This window comes from Dendrobium catenatum, unplaced genomic scaffold (assembly GCF_001605985.2).
Source record: "Dendrobium catenatum unplaced genomic scaffold, ASM160598v2 fragScaff_scaffold_716, whole genome shotgun sequence".
Lineage (NCBI taxonomy): Eukaryota > Viridiplantae > Streptophyta > Magnoliopsida > Asparagales > Orchidaceae > Dendrobium > Dendrobium catenatum.
The window spans coordinates 24,670,311-24,687,650 of NW_021319178.1; the positions used below are offsets into that span (position 1 = coordinate 24,670,311).

General features: G+C 36.5%; 2 protein-coding genes across 2 annotated transcripts; both read left to right on the forward strand.

Moving 5' to 3' along the window:
• Window positions 1–5,255: 5,255 nt before the first annotated feature.
• Window positions 5,256–6,990, forward strand: LOC110114171 (pectinesterase inhibitor 10-like). Its single transcript, XM_020846955.2, has 2 exons — window positions 5,256–5,778; window positions 5,891–6,990. The coding sequence occupies exons 1-2, from the start codon at window positions 5,256–5,258 to the stop codon at window positions 5,899–5,901; spliced, it is 534 nt and encodes a 177-aa protein (XP_020702614.2). The 3' UTR covers window positions 5,902–6,990.
• A 194-nt stretch (window positions 6,991–7,184) lies between these two features.
• On the forward strand, window positions 7,185–10,423 carry LOC110114159. Its single transcript, XM_020846939.2, has 6 exons — window positions 7,185–7,428; window positions 7,559–7,613; window positions 8,967–9,145; window positions 9,277–9,346; window positions 9,448–9,513; window positions 10,108–10,423. The coding sequence occupies exons 1-5, from the start codon at window positions 7,321–7,323 to the stop codon at window positions 9,462–9,464; spliced, it is 429 nt and encodes a 142-aa protein (XP_020702598.2). The 5' UTR covers window positions 7,185–7,320; the 3' UTR covers window positions 9,465–9,513; window positions 10,108–10,423.
• Window positions 10,424–17,340: the final 6,917 nt, after the last annotated feature.

The following is a 17,340-nucleotide window of genomic DNA, read 5'->3' on the forward strand; positions in this document are numbered from 1 at the left end:
AAGCGGGCACGACGCGCGAGCGAGCAGCGCGGGCGGGACTCGCGAGAGGGCAGCGCGGGCGGGACTCGCGAGCGGGCAACATCTGCAAGGGGTGCGGGCAGCGTCGGGCATGGCGCGAGTAGTCGGGGAAGCCTCGGGCAGCTCTTTCTAAGCGGTTTCCGGGTTGACCCGCCAACCCGTCTGGTCAACCCGAACCCGACCCGTTTTTGAAACGGGTCGAATCCGTGAACCCTAACCCGACCCGTTTTGAAATCGGGTAGGGTCCCACCCGGATTTTTCGGGTCGGGTCCAGGTCAGATTTTCGTGTCATGACAAATATTGAAACCCCTAATTGTATCTTCATTATTTGATCATGTGGACTAACTCATTAATGTTTTTTATTTTTATTTTCCGTTGGTAGGGTTTTTGTTTCAAGATATGCTGCACGTGAAGACACAGATGGTTCTGAGGTTCTCCATCTCCATAGTCAATGGGGCATTAGATGCTGCAATAAGTTGAAGTGGAAAATTCTAAGATTCTCGCAAAATCCTTTTCTATCTAAATGCAATATTATTCTTCCAAGCAAGTTGGGATCGTTATCTTTTTGTGCCCTTGACTGCATCTGCCGCCCACAAAGGTCAACACACCCTTATCCACTCAACCAATCTAGCTCATCTCCATACAATGAACAGTTGAAAAGTAAAGTAGCTACACTTTTTTCAATAGATTTATATAAACCATCAAGGCTTAATCTGTGACAACTTTTTTTTAATGATTTTTAAAGAAAGTTTTTAATTAAAAAATATATATTTTTTTAATTTTATATTAAAAAGGTGCTTTAAAAAATGCTAAAAAACAGCTCAAATGAAGCCAAAGATTATTTTTATTGTGAATTATCAATTTTTTTATGAAACTCTACGGCGGGATCTACGCGTTAATACTGGTAAAATTACATGTTTTTAAGGGATTAGAAGCTCATCAAAAGAACAACATTTGAAATAAAACCTAAGAGCTTGAGATCCTATCTATTACATAAAAAGAAAAGTAATGCAAAGCACATAAGAAAAGCATCAAAATGCAAAAATAAGAGTTACCAACATCAGTAAGTATCCAAGACACTAAGACAGCACCCAAAAAATGGCTACCAGGAACAATCCAATGGCTCGGAACCACCAGATAAGGAGTGGAAAACCAACAAAACATGCAAAGCAAAATAGAGAATGAGAGAATCAACTCCCCCATGCAACACCCAACCCAACAAATAACCGACCAAAAAGCAACCAACATCAAATAACAAAAAGCCAAGAAAAACCCACACACAAAACAACAGAGTTACTCCTTGATTTCCTCCGACGACGTTTACTTCCACTCGAGAGAGTTTTCTCAACAACTTGACAAACATCTAAACCATACAAGTCCTGACAAGAATCATCTTGCACATCGCCAACATCATCACTCACCTCACCCGATAATGAAGGAGATCCTTCAAGCCAACCCGAATGCCCAGTACAAGTAACCCCTATATTAGAAACAAAATGAGCATTCAAACCATTAGGGGACATGACAACAATAGAAACCTCAATAAGAGCCTCAGTTCCCAAAGATCCAATAGATGCAGGAGAAATAGAACCACTATCAGACCCCATAAGATTAGAAGAAACCAACCCAACAACAGGGTCAAGAGTAATCACATCCTCAGACGACACAACACACACTTGATCATCAGCCAATATCACCTCATTTTCAACATCCACAACATGAGACAAGGCCAAAGCACCATCCCCCACATTCTCAGACCCAACCAAAGGCCCCTGCCACCTCCTGATTAATCACAACAGGAGATAAAAAAGCCATCAAAAATATGAAAGACAATATCACCTAGCTCTTTAGCAAAAATAGGCATAATCTCATGCCCCACAACATTAGGAAGAGGAGAACCAACATCATCAACATGATCACAATTCACACCTTGAACCGACACCAACTCACCTTGGGACAACCCAACCGAATCACTGACTGGAACATCAAGATCATGTGAAGTAGGAACATCGACCACAACCCCCTCCTTAACAAGAGGATAAACATTCAAATTAGGGTTTAAAATCAGACAATCATCCTTCAAATGACCCATGTTTTACAATGAAAGCAATACAAAGGAAACTCTTCCATTTCAACTGATTGAATGCATCCCAAAGACTCAGAACTGAGCCACACTTGAGAAATATATCTTTTGGTAACATCTAATTCCACAAGTAAGCGAGCAACAGATTGTATATAACCATTAATAGTTGCATTATCCATTTGCAAAGGTCTTCCAAGCAGAGACCCCAATAAATGAAGTATGCATGGGGAAAAAAGATGAGGGCGTAAACAAGGAAAATAGATACTAATAGGAACAATAGAGGACTCTACATTAATATCAAAATGAGGAGTCCACTTAAAAAGCTTCATGTAGCAATTGTTAACTAAATAGGATCGGTGGGAAAAAGTCCTACAATAATCTAATTCATTCACAAGTTTAATCAATACATTTTTAAGTTTCAAAATTGTAACCGAAAAAGCACAACACAGCTTCAAGTTGAAGAAAAATTTGTGAATAGTATTAAGAGGCGGACGGTTGCCTGGGAACTTCCCGACTAAGGCAAACTCAAAAGGTGCAGCAAGAGATAACATTTCCTCATCTGAAATTAGTAAAGCAGGCAAACCATGGTGGGACGAGACTTTGAGCAGACGGAAATCAGGCGAAGGCGATCCACCCAACAAAGCATCTCTAAACGACCTAGATTTTGGCTTTCCATCCAAAAACCCAAGATCCCTTAAACGATCCGCAGCCATACGGAAGAAAATCGCAAGAAAAAAAAAGGGATTAAGGGAGGAAAGATACCCAACCTAGAAGGAAGCCAAGAATGGAAACCCTAAACATCGCAAGAAAACATAGCGGTAAGGGATTGCCTATATCTTTGTTGATTTAGAGAATTATCATTTCTAATTACAATATAGAGACATTTTTAGGGGTTGAATGAATCACTATAGTGAATTTAGCTTTCATTATGACTAATGTTTCGTTTGAGATAGTTCTTTGCCACAAGTTTTTTTTTTTAATGTTTTTAAGAAATTTTTGTGCTAAAAAATTGTTACATATTTGACACAACTCGAAAACAAGACTCGAATCAGACTCAAAAATTCCGGGTAAAGGTCAACCTGTTTATGAAATGGGTCGGGTTCGGATTAAACTGGAAACTCGGGATTGACCCGGAATGACCATGAAATGTATATTAGCATCTAATTGCGCGTGCCAGTATGTGTCCTCGTCTGACCCCGCCTATCTGACTTTGCCCGCGAGTTGCATCTACCCGCATCAATTTTCCCGCCCATCGTTGAGTCGCTGACGAGTGAGGACGTTGTCGCGATCGCCGACTTGCCATCGCCGGCGCTGCCTCGCCTTGCCATCCCACCTCCAATGCCTCTTTCGCAAACTCATCGTCGCCGACAATGCCTCGCCTTGCCATCCTACGTTTACAAAACTGTGTTGGGTCGGATTAACACGGTAACACGACAAGTCGGGTTCAAGTTCGTATTTTCAACCGATTTACAAAAGTGGGTCTGGTTCGAGCCAACCCTTTTGAATGCGGGCTAGTTCCAGATTCAATTCGAACCCAACCCAAAATCCGAATTTGGCACCACTAGAAAACTGTTACAAATAAAACTAAAGTCCTCTCAGGCAAATATTTAACGGTCTACAAATTAATTTTTTCTTTATTTTCTTTAATCAAACTATATTCAAGATAATTGGAAATTTTATGATAAATTCCTAATAGATAGAACTTCATATTTGAATGCAAGCGAGTTCATTTTTTATTGGACTGCATTTATCTCATGTAAAGTTGCAAGAATTATTAAAGAACTTTTATAAGAATCTAAAACTATAAGTAGTGTTTGTTTTAGTCGGCAAAAGTTGAGGAGTGCTGTCTTGTGGAAACCCACCAAATTATCAAATGGCTTGCTAGCATGCAATAAGACTATCATTTTTTATGGATATGATTTATATATTAATATTGTTTTATTTTTTAATTATAAGTTTTTTTAAAGTGTAATCGTTGTAAAAATATTATAAAAATTTGATAATCAATAATTTTTCTTTTATTTTTTTTCATACAGAACTAAGTTTAGTTTAAGATTCGAACAACCGGCATTTTGAACGTAAGCAACAGTACTTTTTTGGGTTTAATGAGGGAAGGCTCGTTTAGTTACTAAAGGGAACAGCCTAATTTTAACTCAAAAAGGTAAAAGGGAATTATATGAACTGCGTTGTAAAAAATAGCAATGCTAGAAAATATAAAACAGTTAGAATAGATAGGGACTAACTGTTATAAAAGTTACAGTGAAAGTAAAGAAGAATAATAAATAGATGAGGTGATTTGGCAAAATTGCAGAAAAACTTAGATTAGGCCAAGAAATATCTGGTCTAAGAAAGGAACACAAATTCCGTGATGCAGAACATCTTTAGTAGAAAACTCCTTAGGAATAAATTATCATAATTTGTTATAAGTTTGTTACTTATGATTTCTAGAATGTTCTTATTAGCCTATAAATAAGCAAAGTAATGTAGTAGGAAATATTATTGATGAATATTATGACATTTTGAAGCTTAGTGCTTTTGTTAGTTCTATGGATTGAGATTTCCTTCTCGCATCCTCTTCTTCCAATGATCCAACACTATCTTCTCACATCAGTTGATATCAGAGACGGGAGCTTGCGAAGAACAATGAACTGCAGAAGAAGGTGGGCTGTTGGACAGTTGATGAAGATTGACGATGAATAAAATGGGTGGTCGACGACGATTGACGCCGTGAAGCCCTTCAGGTGGCTCATGTGAAAGCATCACTTGATCAAATTGATTCTTTATGTGCTAATTTCAGCCGTTCCATAGAACAAATATGCACATCGACCATCATATCAACCGGCTCGCACTTCCACAACCTTACCATTGGACATCTACCCTCACTTGCCTGACTCACCTCCACTCCAGTCCCATTCCATCGCCTATGATTTCACCTCAGCCTTCTCTTGCGATCCGACTTCGCTCATGCGGGCACCACCCGAGCCCATCGGCCCGCTTCCAATACTCCATTTCCTACTATCTCCGCCTTTGATCTTGAAGAAGTTCCTCTACATGTCGACAGTGACACTGAGAAGTCATCCTCTGTTACTCTGAGCTACTTACGTAGCAACCGCAACTCGACATCGATTTTGACCTCGCCGTTGATACTTATAACATGGTTGAGGGAAAGCATTTGGTCGATTTCGACTCTGCCTCAGCCTTCTCCCGCGATATGACCCAACTTCCATCGTCCGCCCCATCTAATCATCCTACATCATTCATTCACCCCATCCGATCCTCCTACATTTCTCCACTGCCAATCCGTGTTGCTACTCTTCCTCCTACTTCTAACTCTTTCCCAACCCTTCCTAGTTCTTTGCTGCTACCACCCGTGATCTCTTCACCCTCGCCGTCGAGCAACCCTGCTCTGCCACCAGCTTCCCCATCTAGACCGACTCCTACTGCAAAAAAGAATTACTGTGAGGATGAAGGTAGTGATGATAGACGTTCTGCTGGAAATGAAGATGTTGATTACATCTATCCATTGGATTCGATGGTCAATGCAACCTCATCTGAGGCCCATTTTATAAAGGAATGTGAAGATCTTCATGCCCTTAGTATTGCTGAAATGAATACACACGATAAGGAAGTTTGTGGCAAAGCCACTGGAAGTGGTATTGGGAACGATTTTATTACAGGTGTGAAAATGTCTGGTTTAAATTCTACTGCTAAGGCTGATCCAATATAACGCTCCCAAGTTGTTTGACCAAATATCTCTAAAGGGTTTGATCCCAAATTTGTGATCAACAGAGATGAATTGAACGTAATGCATGGAGACATTGAATGTAGGAGCCAAGTCACACACTCGCAGGGATAGAGAGGTGAGAACTCTGCTATTGCGGAGGTGAATAATGTTGAACTCCTAATGATACGATGAGTTAGGCCAAAGAATCTGAGGATGCTTTGTGTTATTTCTCAGCTAAAGCAGTTATAGATGGACAAGCCTGCCATTGACACGGTAAAGAGAATGAAGCTATATGCAGATTCACTTGAACGCTTTCAAGATGGATCTCCTTATATTTATCCTCTATATAAGCTTGGAGAACTGCCATAGGATTTTGCTCATCTTAGTGTTGTTTATGGTGGCACCTATATGCTCAACAAACTAGAATGCAAGGTTGAGTTTGACCAAAATAGAAAAGCATCTCAACAAAACTATAATACTAAGCTTGCGGGAATGAACTAGAGCTGCAAAATTTTTGATCCAGGACGGTTACTAATGGTTTCTACACCTACCTCCTTACCGTTGACATGCCTCGACAGAGTCAAACTTTTTGAAACTAGGGGAGTATGATGTAGGAACATCTTTAGTAGAATACTCCTTAATAATAGTTTATCATAGTTTGTTATAAGTTTGTTACTTATAAATAACTGTTGACGTTGCTTCGAATTTGGCTTGACCCTTGGTTGTTCATGTCCTTACTCATCGTACGCTTAGTAGATACGGCGGAGTTTGGCCTAAACTAATTTTGGTTGTAAGGGTATTTTGGCTCTATAAATATGTTGTCAAGGGCTTAGGATTTATAAGTAGTTTTGTATTCTCCTCTTCTCTGTAGTGAAACCAATATCTTGTGTTTATTTGTGTTTAGCAAATTGTGATTTGTTATTTCTCTTTTTGTTTGGTTTATCGTTCTCTAACAATAATGTCTCTATACAATGTGTTTAATTCTGATAGGGCTGCAATTGCCTAAACACTATAATATTTTAACTTTTTAGGACGGGCAATTGCATAAATACTCTTATAATACAGAATAAAAAATAGATAGAAGAGAACAAATTACCTAAGAGTATAGCTGAATAGCGAATAAATTACTTCAAAAATCTCAAAAAAAAAAAAAAAATTCCTTATTTGGGGGCATAGACCCGCGACACGTTTACCCAACACTGATAGACGCAAAAGCATTAAAAAGCAAACATAATCTTGAGAAATAATTGATTTATAATTTGGAAATTGTCGCAAAGGAGGAATGTAGGAGAGAGAAAGAGTAGAGAAGGAGAGAGAAAGACAAGGAGCCAGTCTTTAAATAAGAGCTCATAGGCTTGAAGGAACAAGCAAGGCAGGAGCTTCTCTTCCTCGCAGACCCTTCTCGTTCTTCTCCTCCACTTCTCAGTTCACTGCTTTCTGCTTCTTCTTCTTCTTCTTCTGTCGCGTTTTACAGAGAGAAAGAGAAAGAGAAGAGATGGAAGGGAGAAAATCATTTGTGGATGAGTTTTTCCCCAGAAATAATGAGAAAGCGAAGACTTCTAAGTATGACAGCTTGGGCTCTATATTTCCCCCACTCTCAACGGTAACTTAATTCCTCTGTTTCTCCCTGCTTATATAAAATCTTCTGTCCTATATCAAGATTCTACGGGATTTTATTTTAATAAAGCTGCTTTTCTGAATTCACCCAGCATTCACTTGCTTTCTTGTTTCAGGGAGCTGGAAAGGATTCAGAGTGGTCTGCTTCGTGTAGAAAAACTGAAACTGAGGGTATGGTTGACTCTGTATGGAGAACTCTACTTATGTTGTTTTTGCTCTATCGTTGCTTCGTATTACAAAACTAGTAGTTTCCTTCAGTGGTAATAGCTACCACTGTTCTAGCAGTACTTATATTTTCAGACAATTCCCTCAGAAGAACATATAATTAGCTTTAAACTGTGTATTTTGTAAAGAAACAAAGAACTGTTTGATTTGAACGAACTAAAAAACAGAAAACTGAAAGAAAATGGAAATGGCGAAGGAGTTTAAGTTGAAATTTGTTCTCACCGACTGGTTTGGTTTGGTTGTTGAGGTGAAATTGAATGGATACAAATTTTCTATTTCTTATCTACTCAAAGCTAGTCAAAATTATGCCTCCATAAATTTATCTTCCGATTTTTCACTGGTTTTGGGTAGCAAGTTGTTAATTAAAGAAAAAATTCATTTGCCACCATTTCTTAGATAAATCTAATTGTTTAAGTGAATTACATTAAAACCAATAAAACGCACTTGAATTGCTTCCAATTCCTTTCGATCAATGAGCATCGGCGGTCAAATAACTGCCGGAAGTATCAGTGGTTTAATTGGCCGGCTAACCGCTAGTATTAAGTGGCGGTTTATCCGGCATTGTTTAATAATAAATCGTCAAAAATGCCGGTGGTAAAATAACCTCCGGGTAGGCCGCCGGTTTTCTGTTTTTGCATCGGATTTACTGGCAAAAAATTATCAATTATCGGAAAACCGCTGGTAGTTTTCAAAACCGCCGGAAAATTTATGTTAATCGCCAGAAAAAGCCACCGATAATTGATAATTTTTCTGTAACGTAAAAACCCCGTGAGGAAAAAATATAATTAACTGCAGGAAATGCCGGCGGTAAAATAAACCCCGGGTAGGCCGCCGGTTTTCTTTTTTTGAGTAGGATTTACCGGCGGCCAAGCCGCCAGTGTTAAGTTTTAGTGTTAAGTTTTTTTTTTTGGTGGAATTTTAATATAGCCGCCGGTAAATACCGGCGGTCTACCGGAGGTATACCGGCGAACAACCGGCGGCTTGGCAACCGGCGTTTGAGATGGCCGGCATGCCGCCAGTAATTAACCGGCGGTCGCCGGCGCTATGACCACCGGAATTTACCAGCTGTGATGGTTGTCAAAAAGCCGCCGGAAACGGACCGCAACAATTTGTTTCCTATGCGGTTTATGCCAGCCGCTAACAAACCGCCTGTAGTTTTCAAAACCGCTGGAAAATTTATACTAATCTCCGGTAAAAGTCGCCGGTAATTTCCTGTAGTGCTCAAATCCCCGAGAGGAAAAAGTGAATATGGTAATCTATAAAACATAAATCTCAACAATAGCAAAATTTTATTTGCAGCTGGTAATTCCTGGGGTAGCACAGGCCAAAACCAGAGCACAGCCAAGAAGAACAGCAAGCCTCTCAACTTCTGTGATTTGCCAGAATCATGTCTCATGAGCTCTTCTGTTTATTATGGTGGGCGAGATGACTACATTCCTCAGACTTCTGCAACTCACAATTCTGGAGCACATTACAGTGTAAGCTACATATTCAAAATCCAGCAAAAAAATATAGATAGCAAATAAGTGTATATTTTGTTTTAATTTTTTGGTGAAGGAGATATGATTTTGTTTACTAATTTAAAAGTTTTCGTATTTGAAATATTCAGTACAAGAAGCAGAATAAAGAAGAAGATTCAGGGAATTCAGACGTTGCCACAAGAGGAGACTGGTGGCAAGGTATTGTACTTAAATTAGCTAGAAAAGGAGCTCATATATTTATGAAATTCCTACAGTGAATATTTTCGCTGAATACTGTTTCTAACTCGTGAAATCTCCAGGTTCTTATTACTACTGAAATTTTCGAATGAAGGGTCACAGGCTTTCTCAACAAAATGAAGAAGAAGGTATAGAACTGTTTCTGTAATTTTAAGATTTGTTAAGAAGCAATTGAACATTCTATGTTGGCTTATCTGTTCCTTGAATTTTGCAAACTGTGTGAAATTTTTAGGTTTGAGAAGAATTTATGTATCAAATCATGCTAGAACGAAATTGAAAAAAGAAAGCATGCAGATGACCACTAAAGGCACACAAAATTTTGCTTAATTTAGAGATCTATTGCATAAATTGATAAGGTTGTAATTACATGATATGACACTCTTAGAGAAATTATTCTGTGCGGAGGCCGGACCGGACACAGAATGCCGTACAGAAACTAATCAGAGTACGTCACGTCAGCGGTGCCGAGCTGCTGTAACGAGCGAAGGGATGACGTGGCGCATTCTAATTGGTCTCTGAACGGCGTTTGACATCCGCACAGAATAATTAGTCTTTCTCCTAATAATAGCTTGGATGATTGAAGCTAGTTTTCAAAAACTCATGTAATGATTTTAGAGGTTTGGCATCTCATCAAAGAACTTCAGTATTTCATTTTATTATTCCTAACTAGTATTAGATGAATCCATTATAACTCTTTGATGCTTTTTTTCATTAACTCTCAGGTAATTGGTGTTAATTACTGCTGCAAATAAGATGACTGCCTGTGCATTAGAAGATAGCAAATCAGCTGAACTTTTTCAAGTGATTGCTCTTTCTTTTACTCCAGTTTAGGTAGCTAATGGAAGAAGCTCTGGGTTGATGCAACTGTGAAAGACAGGCATTACCAAGCTTTGTTGTTGTGTTGTTTGGCGTTTTAGTTCCTTGGAACTTGTAATTGTTAGGGAACAATCAAGCTGGTCTTTCTGTTCTAACCTCAACTGTAGGGAGAAAGAAAGGACCAGTTGTTTATGATAAATAGATATTTGGTTGGAAATTCTCTCCTCTCTGTCATTGAATGAAAAATAATGTTTTTTTTTGGAACGGAGGTATCTACCCGCTGCCACTCCAAAGGGAGCATTTGGCGGGGTAGCTAATCCCCCGGTAGGACCTAGCGAGGTCATCCACCAACATCGGGCCCACATTTGCTTTGCCCCACTGAAGAATCGAGGCCATAGAATAGAGGATTCGAACCTAGGATGGAGGTTAATCACCCTAAGCCTGATATCACTAAGAACTCAAAGAATGGAAGTGAGGACGGTTGGTCCAAAGGTTGGGGCATTGGGTCTTGTGCTCTCACTTGCTTGGATCTGTCCAACCGAGTTGTCTTATTTGATGATTCTATCTTTTGCTCTCAACTACTTTATTTTCAAGAAATTTAAAAAGGGCAGAAAATTAAAATGTAGCATAAGAAATTACAAATAGAGGTGTTACATCTTAGGGAATAGGGAGACTATCTCAGAGTCTGAGACCTTTACAATACCCTATCAATATTTTATCAATTTACAAATAATATAATATAATTTAAAATAAAATTTCATATAATATAGTTTAATAAAGTTCTATGTTATTATAGTACGTGTATTTATTTCAAAATTTTCTAAATTGTACCTGAAAGTGAAAAAAATTATTATTTGCTGCGTTCTGATGTGTTAAGAAATCAATACAGACGCGTCGCATCACCCAATGCATAGTGTAATGGATGACGTGACACGTTCAAATTTGTTTCTGAACGCGTTCGGACTCCACACATAATAATCTTTTCTGAAAGTAAAGGATAAAATTTGATCGCCTTTACTTCCTTCTATATAAGACAATCAAGTAAAAAGAGCACATAGTGGGGCAATGAATATTTTAGTTAGAATAATTAAAATGGAAAAATCAAGAGGCATTATCCAATTGAATATGTTTCACTATTGTAGAATGTAAGTACATGAGATCAAAATTCCCCCATTAGAGAGGATATTAACACAATTTTATTGATGAATTAAATATCATTGTATATTTTCTTTATATATAGAGATTTTTTTTTAGTAGGGGCATAAATTGAATATTTTAGATATTCCTTCAATTTTTTTTTATTTGTTTGATAGCTTTAAAAAAAATTATGGGGGGCATAAATTGAATATTTTAGATATTCCTTCAATTTTTTTTTATTTGTTTGATAGCTTTAAAAAAATTATTTAAAATTATGATTTCAAAAAGATTAAAAATAAGAGGATAAAAACTTATAATTTATAGCACATATTCTTCATATTCTGAAAGAGTTAAATAATTATTTTATTATCAATACAATTAAATATTTTTTTCTTAATATAAGTGATTAAAATATCATTAATTAGCTTTTGCAGCTTATATTACATATATTGATTTTAAAATAAATTCAAAATTATTTTGTTCATCACGACAAAACTTTGATTATAATATTCAAATCTAATTTATTTCAATATAAAAGTCAAAGTTATAAGGAGAAAAATAAAAATAATAATAATAGAGATTAGTACGTTGGAGAGAGTAGATTGGGGATGGGCTCAAAATGAGTAATCTTCTTCTCTAATCTATCTTATTGCACTAAAAAAAATGTTACAGTAATTGAACCTCATTAGGAATAAAAAAATGCGCTAAACAAAATTTATAGGCGATATTAGCCCAAACTAAATAATCCCAATATTGTAGGAAGATGGAATCATCACAGTGGTTGCCAAGGATTTTTGGCAAAGCTTTTATAGCTACATCTTTTTAGTGACGTCCAACATTTAAGTTAATTAAGGCAGAGTCATACATACATCACATACAGAAATCTCGAACTTAAGACCACTTAGTTAATAGCCTAAGCTCTCAACCAACAGACAAAGATGAGCTGTGTATATTTTTTACATTTTAATTTCATAGTCGCCTTCTCACCTACTTGCCAAAAAATTCTTTGTATCTTTCTAATTAGCAACAATCATTAAAGTTCATTAATTTTGGTAGGAGCAAAAATTGGAGTTCTAGTGATTGGTGAGGAGAAAGAAACAACTTTGTGTTAGTATGAGGCCCCTTGTTTTATTCTTCGTTTGGGACAGCTTTCTTACTGCTGCTTTAAGCTGATTTCTAGCACAAAAATTTTAAATTCTATAGTAAAAAGGTGCTTCAAGAAGCAATAAAAAAGCCGTCCCAAATAAAGCTTTAGCTTCGTCTCTTTCCATGATGATGGTTGAAGGGGATAAGAGACAGAGGTGGAGTGTGGGATGATTTAAAGTATTTTGAACATTGAAGCCTTATGAGCAAAAGTACCACAAATCTAACAAGGGGTTGTTTTATTGTTTTCCATTCATAAATCATGGGTTGCAATATATCTAATATAAGTGATTAAAAATTAAAATAGGTTTAATTGAAATTGTTTATTCATAATTAATTTTAATTAAAGTATTTCTCTTAAAGATTTATTACTATTCTTTTATTTTAGAAATTTGGACATATCTTATTTCTTGCTTAATTTTTAAGTGGGTTTTTCTTTCCTATTTATCTACTTATCTACCAAGGCAGATCGAGAGGATTTGGAAAGAAAAAAAAGGAAAAGAAAGTAGCTGTGTGTGCTTGTCGTTCGGGTGTGAGAACAAGGGTTTTTCCGAGAGAGCTAGGGCTTGGAGTGGTGCTTGGCTTCTTGTACGAGAGAGAAGATGAGATGCATTGAAGAAGGTGAATCTTTCTTTTTATTCTTTTTCGAGAAAGACAATCGTAAGAGATTGTCGGATGGAAGTATGATTTGTGTTGTAAGAAATTGTTCTTTTGCAAAGCTCAGCTATATGATCGGTATGCAAGTATATATCTCCTATTTAGATTAAGAAGATTGGTGCATTGTTGCTTGTTGCTCTCGGTTTTGAGTGCTCCCATTCTCTGATTTTCCCGATTCAATATATCTCCTTTTCTAGAATTAATTTCCTGTTGTTTCTTGTTAAAGATCTATTTTAGATCTTAATGGTGGAGTAGATCTTATTGTTATAGCAATTTATGTTTTCAGTTATGTAAGAGTTGCTATTGGCATTGTTTTGGAAAGTTATTAGAGTAGATTTCTGAATAAATAATATATTTTATCTTGTTATATTCACATATTTGAATAAAAAAGATGATGAACAAAGTTGCTCTATGGATGTAGAGTTCATAAGAACTCGAATCACATAATTATATGAAATTGTTTCTTTCATGTTAACAAATTTTTAAGAATAAGCAATATTAAAAATTGTATTAACAGTTTAAGCGTGTTTAAAAAAATTTAAATATAGGCAAAATCGCTTGTTTAACCGGCGACTTATGCCGACTAGGATTAGTTGAGTCAGGTAGCCATTATACTGAGTAGACAAGGAAATGATATTATTAATAAGTCGCCCAGATTACGGGTGACTTAAAAAAATTGTAGAAGTGGTGCAAGAATAACTTGTAAATCGAATTTTTTCTGACTATAAGATTTGATATTAGATTTAACTATTCAAATATATTAGATTTAACCCTCATTAAATAATTATTATTTTTTAAATTAGATTTTATAATAAAAAGATTGGCACCACAAATGTATGTATTAGTTATGTATACTAAAAATAATGTAAATATTAATTAGTATTTAATAGGTATGATTAGAGTTAATGAGTGTTTCATTATAAATATAAGAAAAAGTTTTAAATTGCCTCACGTGCATTTTACTAGCCAAATAAAAAAGATTCATAAATAAAATGGTAATAATTTAAATGATCCATAACATAAGCATACTAAAATACATAAAAGGATGAATTAGCGTCGCCTACGTGGCCTCTGTGGCAATGCATCAGTGCCTGGAGTGTAATGTTGTGGAGGTTGTCGTGGTCTTTGACGTAACATGTGATGTTCCTCCACAGCAACTTCTTCCTCAGCTATGTCATCTGTATGAAGGGAGCTCGGTACAAAATCTGGGGTGAGGTATGCATCCAAATCTGCTGGCACCTGGTTATTGAAAAGGTCCCCATAGAGCCCTTGATTAGGATAAGAGGAGGGTCCAGCATATCCACTATAATGCTGAGGAGCGTCATGGGTCATGAAAAATGGTGTATTATGCTCACTTCTATCATCAAAGTATCATTGATCTTGGATATACAACTGCCTGCGTAAACCACGACAAAGCTCTGCCACTGTGTTTATGTCCCTCTGTTGTTGTATATCATTTGTACCATTGAAGTGTTGCTGCAAAGCATGTTCAGTACCCAGGAAAAAATCCCTCTGAATTAACAAAAAAAAATTGTTATTATTTTACAAAAAAATAATTATCTAAGGAATTTATAGTATATTCAATTTGAACCCACCATAAGGTGCTCAGAGGGAGCTCTAGGATATGCCGTTGTGGGAGGCTCAACAGGTGCCTTCAACATGTATAGTGTTGCCCATGACTTGTACCACTGTATTTAGTGATGAATTGAGTAGTTATTATGCTGGTCAAGGAGGTCCCCTGTAACTATATATCTACGCCTACTCTCCCATATGACAATATGTGCTTGGTGGTACAACATACAGTCCATGTCTAGTTTCCCACGACCATCTACCCTTTTGAAGCTTGGTTCCATTGGTTGGACATTAGTAGTTGGGCACAATCTAAATTGTCGAGTACTCTATATGGCAAGTGCCACTAAGACATCTTCCAACTAATCAGAAGCACTCGTGCCGTCCAAATGTCCTCCCCTGACAGACAAATCTGTATGACCTAAGCTTGAATATCATGCGTGCATGGCTGTCAAATTACTTACATATTCAATAATAACTTATATGAATTAAAAATAACAAATTGATTTTTCATTTCAAAATTTTAGGAAGATACCCGACTATCAAGTAAACCATCGAGCTCATCTCTATAGTTAATGATATTTCTAACGGGCAACTCTCTTAGCCGATCCTCATTCCACTTATAAGTCACCCTTTAAACGGGAGACTAACTTCAAGTCATAAATGCCACATCATCTGCCATGCCGTTCGTTAGATTAGACCTAAGTCGCCTTCTAAACGAGCGACTTTGGTTATTTTTAAATTATTTCAGCACCATGCTTAATCTTATAGTTAACTCGCTAATTATGCTTACTTTGAAATATTGCCCAAAAATACTTGTTTACTAGCTATTTTTTTCTTGAAATTAATTTTATTAGAGAACAATTTGCAAATAATTTTAAAACTACGACTGAAATATTTTTATACATATCGAATTGGGCAGGTAATTAACAGAGCCTTGTATTGGATATACATACCCACACCCACCCATATACCCACCCATACCCAATGGTACGGGTACGTCCGTGGCCTTGTGGATGGATATGGGTGGGTACTCAACATTAGGGGATAAATCAATTTACATTTCTAATCATCATATATCTTATATTACTGCATCCTCACTACGTAGTGTGCAGCACTTAAACCACGCTGCGACTACAATAAATTCTTATATGCAGCTTGAAAGTTTGTAATCAGGGCAAAGGGAAACAAGCCTCAAGGCCACCAGTCCATGACAGACTACATTCAAAAATCATGATAAGTGGGTGGGTATAGATGGGTTCAACATCCTAAAAATCACCATGGGTGAGCATGGGTGGGCAAAGCCCGTCCGAGTAAAACATGGGTACCCAACCAAGATCCCATATAGGACTTTGCTAATTAATCTCTTTCACGTACAAAAATACCATTTCCCTTCACAGAAATAATTATGTGGTATGGAAGAATAGAGTTGTGAAAATTTAAACACTAACTCTAGCATGGCCAATTTGATTGTTTTGATCATTAGTAATCAGCGGAAGGGATATACTAATTTTACTAATAATTTTGGATATATCAAACTCAAACAAGCAACACAAAGGGTGGTTAGGAAGCTCCGCCAAAATAATTACTTCCTTAAAACCGTCTTGCACAAGTAAATACTCAGTTGTGAGTATTTGCCGAATATTTATAAATATGCAGCAAATCCGGACGATTCTCACAAAAAAAGTTATTCTGTGCGTATTTGCTAGATAAAGAATGTATTATATTTTTATAATATATCATCATCAAAATATTTTGACTAAAAAACTATATTATTTATGCAATGAAAAATATTGCTAATTCTTAATATAGTATGAGGATCTGTCAACATTCCTCCTAAAATTTGCATTTCTATCACTGCAGGAAAATTAAACATTTTTCATAGATTTTTCGTCGAAAATCACCCAATTTCCGTCGAAAATGAATATTTCCGAAGGATTTCCGAAATTTAATGTAGGTCAGACATGATGAGGTTTCCATGACAATGATTGACCTTAAGACAACAGTCAACATATATCTCATAGATCATTCATATCATCCTCTGTAATTTCTAGTCACATAATGTTGTAGGAATGTCACTGAAATTTATGATATCATCAAGGGATGATGTTATGTGTAATCATTCTGAAGCATTGACATTCTGCACAAAGATGCACATCAATTTTCCACTGGAAGCATTTGATTATTATGGATATTGTCATATTGAAATACTTTTGCGCATTATACATGATAACATCATATGATATGCTTCTACTTAAGAACTAAGTTTTCCAACAGAAGTTGAAGATTACTGGTGAAGGACAAATGTTTGATATTTTCATATTTTTATATTATTTGATGTGATATTAAATCAAATACTCTCATTTGCTTTAATATAAACAAACTCTTCTTCATAGGCTGTGATGCAAGAAAGTAAAAGTGACATTATTTGGCAGCCACCATAAAATTGTGGGCCGTTGTGATGAGTGCAGCTAAAAATTTCATGCAAAAGAAGTTAAACTACTTTGTTTTTTTGGCTAAAGCAATGCTTCCTACATTCCTAGAATCAACACATTTTAACACGGAATGCCTAACTTGATGATTTAATGGCGAATTTCATGCCAAAAACTGTACAGCAAAAATATCAAGCCTTT